The sequence below is a fragment of the Symphalangus syndactylus genome, chromosome 5 (genome assembly GCF_028878055.3).
Source record: "Symphalangus syndactylus isolate Jambi chromosome 5, NHGRI_mSymSyn1-v2.1_pri, whole genome shotgun sequence".
Classification (NCBI taxonomy): Eukaryota; Metazoa; Chordata; class Mammalia; order Primates; family Hylobatidae; genus Symphalangus; species Symphalangus syndactylus.
Genome location: NC_072427.2, coordinates 27,065,148 through 27,075,019, shown reverse-complemented (window position 1 = coordinate 27,075,019; position 9,872 = coordinate 27,065,148). Strand labels below are relative to the sequence as shown.

Genomic DNA, 9,872 nt, shown 5'->3' with positions numbered 1-9,872 from the left:
TACCACCCTTTGTGTAGGTATTTTGTCCTGTGTTTCAGAAAAAGCTACAAAGAATGGAAATCCTGTGACAATAACTTAAGTCTTTCTTCAAAGCTCATGCGGTCTTTTGCAATACCTCATTCAGCCAAGTATTTGTTCTCTTCCTCATTCAGTATAAGGCAGCTTTCAATTTGCTTAGAAGGCAACATTAGAAGGTTAGAGTTCATCAGAAATATAGAATTTTAAAATGTGAGTTCAACGGAATAAAGTTGAATTTCTGTAAGAAGTAAAGAATCAAAATAGCTATTTAAAGATTGCAATATATGGTCATTATTTTTAAAGTATCTGATTAAACCTGATAGGTTTTCCAGAAATGAATAAAATCAGTTCTAAAACCAAAGCTGATTTTTAGAAAATGTGAAAATGTAACTCAGCCCTATCCATAATACTTTCTCTAAAACTTTATCTTACAGTCACTTTAAAATAACTATTCAAAAATGTAACTGCTATGTTAATGTTTTGAAATAAGTTAAAACATTTCAAAATATGAATACTGTAGTTTTAAACAAAGAAACTGGAGGAAGGAAAAGTAGAGAGAGATGCCAATTCCAGTCCAAACCTTTATTTGCCAAGTTTTCTTAGAATGACTTTTACCAATTTATGAATTCCTGTAAACAGAATGTATAATGGAAATACTGACTTTTGTCTAAAATGGCATTATTGACTGCTACTGTGCTGCTACTGTAATGTAATAAATTGTTGCAAAGTGCTGTTTTTGCCTTAAAATTTTATGTGTCTTGAAAACTATAGTATTAAAAGTATTGAGACTGTGCAAATGCTGGGCACACTTGGCATGAGATAATCGGTTTTTTTGTTTTTTTTTTTTTTTTTGAGACGGAGTCTCACTTTTTCACCCAGGCTGGAGTGCAGTGGCTTAATCTCGGCTCACTGCAAGCTCCGCCTCCCAGGTTCACGCCATTCTCCTGCCTCAGCCTCTCCGAGTAGCTGGGACTACAGGCGTCCGCCACCAAGCCCGGCTAATTTTTTGTATTTTTTTTTTAGTAGAGACGGGGTTTCACTGTGGTCTCGATCTCCTGACCTCGTGATCCACCCCCTCGGCCTCCCAAAGTGCTGGGATTACAAGCGTGAGCCACCGCGCCCGGCCGAGATAATCGGTTTTATTTTTACAAAATTGTAATGTAACTATGCAAGTGTGTTTATTAAAGGAACATAAACTAAAAAGAAGTTATGGGAATTTTAAAAAGTTGTGGGATGAAAAAGTTATGGGATAAAAAATGCTGTGGAAAAGCTGTGGCAAAAGAAGTTGTGAAAAAAAGTAGAAAAATGTTTTATGAAAAGTATTTTAAAAAGTTATGACAAGGAAGTTATGGGATTTTTTTTAAGTCATGTGATAAAAATAAAACCAGGCCTCTGTCGGCATAAGCCTGGAGAAGTGGGACCGGAGTCTTCGCCCCCACCATGTACCAACCACCCCTTTCCAGTCACCCCTTTACCATTAGGGTAGCAAGACAAGACCCCTGTCTAATGGAGGGAGACAAACAGACCCTTTGCCACCTGACCAGGGCTGAGTCCTTAAATTTCTGGATAATGATGTTTGTTATTGAAGAGCCAGAGGCTGGTGGAGTTGGTTTGTTTGTTTGGAGGAGGCCTCATGGCCTCCCTACTCTCACCAAAGCAACTTTTCCCTCAGGGGTCTCCCATCTTATTCAGAGAGGCAGCCGAGGCAGGACAGTGGGGCTAACTGTAGAGCAGGTGAGGGCTCGGGCTGCTGGGGTGGCCCCCGTTCCCCACTGTACATGTAGTATCTGTGTAACATTTTGTATATTCCAGGGGGTAGGGCCACCCCTTGTATTATATGTAGCGGAGGCTGGAGCTGGCGTATAAGGAGGAGGTTCTAATCATTATTTATGGCTGGGAAACTTACCTATTGATAGCACAGGACTCAGGAAGGAGGCGGGGATGGGGTCCTGGTTGCCTTGGTGATGCGACTCCTGTTTATTTTGCTTTTCATTTTGGAGTAAATGGATTTAGCCATACTGCTCAGCCTCGTGGGTTTCCGTTTCCCTCACTGGGTCCTGGAGTTTGTGCCACTGAATGAAGAGCCCCAGAGGGAGATGTCCAGCTGGGCTGTTGGGGACCTTCCAGGCCTGTTACCTGTATGCCGCCTGGTGACACCTGGTGGATTTCACGGGGACTGCCATGGCACCTATGGGGCACAGTCCAGCCCTGACAGCCAACAGGCTCAGAAGCCTGATCTAGTGGTGGCTGGGAAGGCAGATAGCAGCAGCCAAGGACACTGACTTCCATCCACCCCAGGCGTCTTCCGTTCCATCCCGTTGCCTCCGTCTCCTGTCTGCACCTGGTTGCCTGTTCTGTCTGTCCCTCTGGTGCACCTGGTGGCCTGTTCTGTCTGTCCCTCCAGAGTGCCAGCTGCTCCGCAGGCTCCCTCCAGGCTGAGTTCATGGCCCTGCCCCCTAGTGGCCAGAGTCGGCTTCACAGGATAAGAGCTAGCTAAGCTCCAGGGGCTTTCCAGGAAAAGTGTCCCTTGGAAAGGGTGTGGCCTTTTCACCACTCCCAACAGCACCCTAGAAATGGCTTGGCCTTTTCTCTTCCCTGAGATCCACACAGAACACAGCCAGCAGAGGATACATTCCCCATCATCCAGAAATAGGTTTGATTCTCAGCCGAGGGACACCAGGACTGGTAGAGACTGTCAGGCCACACAGCTGCCTGCAGAGCACCCCCATGCTTGGTGGGGGGTGGAAGGGATGGCGGGGCCTGGCTCTCCACAGGCCGGGCATGACAGGGAGGCTCACTGGAGGTGGCGCACTTTGGAGGGGCAGTGTCAGGGGAGAGCTTCCTCTTGTTGGGCCACAAGACAAGGACAGCATGGTGACTGATTCCCAGTGCTAGAGGTGAGGTGGTTGGCCATGTTTAGGTGCATATATATATATATATATGAGTATTTATAGCTATTTATAGAACAAGGCAGGGACATACCACAGAGGGGGCACAAGTTTTCAGCAACGGTCACACCTGGATGTGTCAGCTCACCACTACAACAGACTAAGTCACAGATGAAGGGGGCTGGCTTTGGGCTGGGGAGCCACAGTCAAGTCACAGGACACACGCCCAGGCAGGCTTGGAAAGGGAGGTCTCTGAGGAGAGGAAGGATCTGTTTAGAGGTCGAAGCAGGGCCTGGGGCTCTCAGGACAGGATGGACTTGTCTGACCCATTCAGCTGGCAGTTGGAGAGAAGCAGAGAGAAAAGGGGTTAAAGAAAAGCCAGAGCTGGTGAGGCAAGTGCAGAGCACCGGTGCACCGCAGTGGCTGTGGGAGGGCTGGGGAGGGGCGGGCGCAGGTGTGGGTGTGGCAAGGTTCCTGGAAAAGAGGGACTGGAAGGGAAAGGGGAGGAAGATGGAGGGAGGAGCCAGAGCTTCACATGTAGTGCCTGGGGGCTGCGGCGGCCCTCCCCAGCCCACACACGCTGGCCTCTCTCATGACATCCAGGCAGTCCACCCATAGTTCAGACCAATGCTCAGCCTCCTCGGGCTTCTCTCTTCTCTGGTCACCCTGTCTTCCAACCCACGGCCCAGGGCCACCTCTTGCTCGGGGAACCCCACCCAACAGCCACCTGGCCTGATAAGGAACACTGCTTGCACCAAAATGGTGAAGCTATAAGGGATGGATGGCTGCAGTGAGTGCCAGAGGCCCCTCTGAGTGGTCAGAAAGCCTAGGGCCCTCTGAAGGGAGCCTGGGGAAGGCAGGGAGGGCAGGTAGCCAGATGCCACTGGCCATAGACTTGTAAGTCTAAGAGGGGAGCTTCACCTGGTTGGCAGGGGGCTGCACGTTGCATAGGTGAGGCTGGGCCCTTCCTGCTGGGAAAGGCAGAAGAGAGAAAGTCCGTGGCAGGAAACGCAGGCGGGCTTCCTAGGCAGAGCTCAGCTGGGCCAGCAGGCACTGTGGTCCTGTTGGCTGAATAGCACAGGCGACCTCTAGGAGCAACAGGCCAAGGTGGGTGAGCCTGCTGGCCAGCAGTAGTGCTTCAGTGGGGGCCAGGGACCCTGCCTTCAGTCACATGCTAGCAGCTATGATGGTACCTGGGAGGGAGGGAAGGGGGCTGTGTGTCTCTGCCTGGCCTGTGAAGTGTGTTGTGGGATGACCGTGTGTATGGGACTCTCACCTAGATCACCACTGGATTGCTGACAGATAGATGAGGTGGGACCTTGACTATCACCCCTGCTTTGCAGTGGATTTGGCTCTCAGCACTCCCAGGCTGGGAGCTGGATACCCTGCCTTGGCAGCATGACTCAGACTGCACGACAGGTATGGTGTGCCCAGGATGATGTTCCTAGGCCTCTGCCTAACTCAAAGTTCAGCCCCACACACAACCCCCTCCAAGCTCCCAGCCCCTACAGCATAAACCACGAGCTTTCTGCCCGCTCTGATGGCTCCAGAGAGCACCCACATCTGCCAGCTTGGGCACGGAGCCTGTTTCAAGAGCCCCCAGGCTCAGCCATGGAGGCTGGGGGACTTCGGGGCCATGGGGGCTGGCCCTGTTACCTGCGTCCAGCGGGGACGCTCTGCACCTGCAGCCAGCAGTCATCCATGGGCCCCCGTGGGCGTGCTGACAGTGGTCGTGTTGATGTCACCGATGTTGCTGGGTGCCTCCGTCAGCACATGGTGCTTGTGCAGCATCTCGTTGCCCCACTGTGCCTTCTCTGCCGACTCCTCCATCAGTGTGTTCTGGTCCCCATGCAAGTACAGGTTGGACAGTAGCTCTGAGAAGATGAATTCCTTGATCTGAGAGTGGGCAAAGAGGGAAGGAGGTTGGGACCTGATACCTGTGCCACCCTGGCTACCCCACTGGGCTCTGCTAGGACTGTGTGCTGGACTTGGAGCCCCAAGTATGGCTTTTCAGATGCGGCTTCTACACTGCTTCAACTTGAAGATCTGCATCCCCACTGCCTTTTCTCACTCAGATGGGGACACTGAAGTCCAGAGGAAAAGCCACCTGTCCAAGGTCACAGATCTGGAAGGGGACCCAGGACCTATCACGCCACCAGGACACCTGTCTACTCAGTTTTAAAAAAAAATTTTTGGAGATAGGGTATCGTTCTGTCACCATGCTGGGGTACCGTGGATGAGATCACCACTCACTGCAGCCTCAACCTCCTGGGCTCAAAGTGATGCTCTAATATCAGCCTGTTGAGTAGCTAGGACTACAGGCACATGCCACAACCACGCCCAGATATTTTTAAAATTTTTGTGTAGAGACCAGGTCTCACTACGTTGCCCAGGCTTGTCTCAAACTCCTGGGCTCAAGTGATCCTTGACTTGGAAGAGCCCTGGGTTTCTGGCCTGGGCGGCCAAGTATTCAGGAACCCTCCCTGGCCACACGGTCATTGCCTGTTCTGGGCCACCCTCGTCCGTATGTCCCCTGGACCGCAGCTTTTGGCTGATCTGACCCTGAGAGCCGATTTGGACAGTGGGAGCTGAGGTGCTGGCTGAGGCCATGCCAGGCCTCCTGGAGGTCGTCGCTATTTTCAGTGTCTTTTGTTGGGGAGTGGGTTTGTAATAGTTTCAGGCTTACTAATAGCACCAACAACAGTGCCCTGATTTCTGCCAAATGAGGAAGGATATGGGAATCATATTTGCTGGGGAAAGTTTGATTCTGAGTCCTGGCATGAGCCTGGAGGGTTTCTGTTCATCTCGTGTTGGGTCAGGATTGCTGAGAGTGACAGGGAGTGAGCTCGCCCATGCCGACAGCTAGGGCTGTGTTGGGAAAGCCGCCGCCCTCGGTTCTGTACTGGGTCCCAGGCGCTGCCAGGAGCCGAGGCGAGTGGGCGTGGCTCTGGCGAGTGCCCGCCCCTTCCCTGGCACCACAGGCTGACCTGGTCCCTCCCATGCTACTGGGCCTTGCATGGTCCTGCAGCGCCTCCTTGTGAGCGGCTCGCGGTACGGTCTCCCCTGCAGCTTGCTTTAGAAAGCGGGGTCGCCACACCAACAGGTGCTTTAAGGAGTGCCAAGGCGTGGTGGCAGGCTCCCCGCTGTTACCAAGACTGCAGGGGCCCATAACCCGCCTCTGGGCTGGAGCCTCAGTCTTTTAATGACCTCCCCAGACTAGCGGTTGCAAGGAGGCCAGTCCTGCAGCACAGCGATTGGCCTTCAGAAACACAGGGAGGGAGTTGTGTGGTCAGCTGCATTCAGGAGATGGGAGTTACACAGGATTGAACCAGGTTCTGCAGCAGGATTTCTAGGAGCCTTTTAAGGCGCTGAGCATCGTCTCCCAAATTTAGCTGACTATGGGGCACCTTCTCATCTCCTAGCGGAACCTTCCAGGCCTGAGGCAGAGGTGGGGTCTGGCTTCCCGGGTGCCAGCCTGGGCCGAGGGGCCTCTCTCAGCTCCTGACTGAGGAGCAAATGAAGAATTACACTCCGCGCTCGCGTTCTGCAGCACAGGAGGGTTGGGCACCATAGGTTTGGGGTTGTGGGGGCTGTGGGCTGACAGCTGTCTGGGAGAAAGGACTGGTGGTGGGGACCCTGTGACCTGTTCACACGGAGCCTCCTCCCGCCTGCTGGGGCTGGTAGCCCAGTCTGCAGAGCCAGGCAGGAGGCGGAACCTGAGAAATCCACACGCGGGGACCCCTGTGCTCGGGCCTTCCCTGTTCTCTGGTGTTTCCATGTTCCAGAACACACGCTGGGGAATTCGGAATATAAATAAAGCTGGCCTTTCTGACCTTAAGCCTCTGGACGAGAGTTAAGCATGTCCAGGTAGCGGGTGTTTTGAAACATAAAAGGTTGCACCCTCGTGTGTGCCTTGTGTTGAAAGGAGCCGACGCAGCCGACAGCAGCAGGAGCAAATGGCCTGCGCTGATGGGGACAGGCAGGAAGTCCTTTGGGGCATTTCTGTTTCATCGCAGCTTTTCCTGGGGCTGGTGAGTCTGTTGGGCCTTTGGTTGACAGGAAAGCGCATGAGCCCATGTTGGTGGATACAAAGCATCTGGGGCCTGGCAGAATCCAGAGAGGGGAAGAAGGTGGCCCCAGGAACTGGCTTATTTTGTGACCCCCCAGAGACCAGTGTGGCTGACCCATTAGTGCTTCAAATCCATAGCCAGGCCTCAGGACAGCATTTGGTTTTGTTTTTATTAAGCCACTGACCAGTGGTTAGGAGCAAGTGGATCATAACCTTAACATTTTTATTGAAAATTGGAGCCTTGACCTGGGGATAATGTGAAACCCATGAGCTGCACGTTTCTCTGTAGACTGCATCTGGACACTTGTCACATTGCTGACTGGGTCTGACAGTCATCGCCAGGACTGCCTGGGCCTGTGTTCATTCCCAGTCAATGAGTCCTGGGACACAGACGTCCCGGACTCGTGCCCGGTGCCAGGCCTCATGCCTACCCGAGGATGCAGACACAGCCGCACCCGCCATCACCATGCAAGTGCCGGGAGCTCTTCTCAGCGCTTATGTGTGGGAACTCGAGTAATCCCATACCCTAGGAGGTGGCACTACTGTCACCGTCACCCCAGTATGCAGATGAGGAATCAGAGGCCAGAAAAGGGGGTGACTTCAGTCACGCAGCAAGCATGTGGCAGAGCTGGAGTCCAGGCCATCATTCTGAACCTGCCCCTGGCTGGGCCTTTGTTCCTTGTCACCTCTCTGCAGAAGGTGGGCCTCGTCCCCTACATCAGGCCCCCAGCCTGGCCAGCGCTCTTCCCACCCTGCCCCAGGCCACCTGCTGTGCCTGTGAGGGCTGTGTGTGAGCACTCACTCGAGCCCCACTGATTCTCTTGTCTCTCCCCTGTGTCCTGCCAGGAAGCTGATCAGTATCTCTTTTGGGGGCCTGAACCCTTTTCTCCTACGCCAGATCCAGAACCAACACACCTACCACTTGGAGAAGTTCCGGCTGGAGCTGACCGAGCTGGAGGCCATCCGTGAGGACTTCCTGCGTGAGCGGGACACCAGCCCTGACAAGGGTGAGCTGGTCAGTGACGAGGAGGAGGAGGATACCTGAGTGGGCTCCGGGACGCTGCTCTTCTTGCCTTCACAACCAAAGTGTGCCCAAAGGGCGAAAGCACGCTCAAAAGCCAGAATGTAACATGTGTGGCCTCTGGGGATCTGCTGGGCAGATGTCCCAAGCCAGGCTGCACTTCCTCATTTCCCACTGTGCGGGGCAGGGGTGGGAGGTCTAATCTGTTTACAGCCATTTCTGTGCCATGCTTTCGGTTACACGTATCTCAGTCACGCTTTCTGCCTGATTGGTGGATCCTCGGGCTGACCAGTGGCTATTTGCAAGAGCCTGTTTCCAGCCTCCAGTGCCCTGGAGGTCCCTGGCCTCCACTGGCTGCCATGTCAGGGGGCCCTTCTGGCAGGGGCTGCCCTACGCTGCTGTTCCTCCTCCGAACCTTCACCCCAACACCCAGCCTGTGGCCCCTGCAAGGGGGAACCTTGCCAGCTGGGAAACCCAAAGGCCTGTCCAAATGCGCGCACCAGGACCGAGGGGAGCTCCCTCCCCACACCTGCTGGGAATTGCCAACTTTTAAATGGATGGGGCTTTTCATGGGTTGAACCTCTGTTCATACTTTTGTACACTTTCACTACAGTTTATATTTTTATAGGCTATTTTCTCAAGGTGTTTCTAGATTCCACATATCTATTTTATATAACAAGTTCTTATATGTGACTCCCTTGTGTGTATCTGTGCCAGCCTCAGCCTCCGAGTTGCTCTTCCCTCTGGCCCTGACTCTCACTGACTCACCGATGTGATGTGCGGGCCCACTTCTTACCCCAGGTAGCCTCGGGCGCTGCCTGTAGTCATGCTGACAGCTGTACAGTAGCCGCCAAGACTGCTGACGGCTGGAGACGGTTCTGGTTTCAACTACGGTATGTCGATATCTGAAGTATTCTAGACGGATCCTCGGTTGGGTTTTCTAACTATATGTTTGTATTGCACAGATCCCCACCCGCCATCCTATAGTGTTGTCTTCCCGTGTGTTCCGGGGCTTCTGGGCAGCTGGGCCTGCCCGGGGAAGTCCTTGCAGGTGGGAGGCCATGCAGAGACCCAGTGTGTGCCACTGAGCGTCCCACCGCTGCTGGGCAACTGGAGGACTGCAGGGGGCGCCAGGTGACTCTCTCCTTTTATATCACAGCAGCTCCTGTGCTGACCTTCAAGTGACGTTTTGGAACTGTAATACTAAAGGAAGAAAGCTACTAATTTGTATAATATTCTGCTTTGAAATTCAGTCCTAGTCACTAGTGATGGGGCTCACCCCAAGGGCTTGGAGGGTGGGGCGGGGCTTATTGGTGTTGGGGGGTGAGGAGGGGCTCTCTGACCTTCCAGCCTGGCGTTTCTGGGTGTCCCTGCCCTTGGCTCACCCTGGGGCGGGTGTGTCAGGATGCCTTTGCCAGCAGGGGCAGCCTTGGGAGGCCCCAAGGACCATGGCCAAGCTGCAGGTGTGGGCTGGGGGCACCGAGGTGGGAAAGCCGGAAGCTGGAGACTCCCTGTGTCCGGATAACCCCCTACCCAGCCACAAAGAACAGGCATGCCTCCTTCCGCCAGCTGTGCCATGCCCTGCCTGAGTCACAGGCTTGTCTGTCTCCTGCCCGGGCTGACAGCTCAGGCCCAGCTGCCACTGGGGACACCCCCAGCCATCAGTGGAAAACACCCAAGACTGATGAAGACCAAAGGGGTTCCCATAGGGGTGTTTCGGGGTGGCTCCAGCAAGGATTCCCAGACAGGGCAGGCCAAGGCCTGGCAGGCTTTTCTCTTCTGGGGACATGGATTCAGCGAGGCTGGGGGTTCCTGAAGTCATCACGCAGCACAGCAGCGGCAGCAGAGCTGGGACAGGGACTGGCTTGGTGTGTGG

General features: G+C 53.8%; 1 protein-coding gene across 1 annotated transcript; it reads left to right on the top strand.

Moving 5' to 3' along the window:
• Nucleotides 1-6,759: 6,759 nt before the first annotated feature.
• On the top strand, nt 6,760-9,234 carry LOC129481745 (TBC1 domain family member 2B-like). The gene is made up of 2 exons (XM_055276904.2): nt 6,760-6,937; nt 7,822-9,234. Exons 1-2 carry the CDS (start codon nt 6,876-6,878, stop codon nt 8,018-8,020), a joined length of 261 nt encoding a protein of 86 aa, XP_055132879.2. The 5' UTR covers nt 6,760-6,875; the 3' UTR covers nt 8,021-9,234.
• The last annotated feature ends 638 nt before the right edge of the window (nt 9,235-9,872 follow it).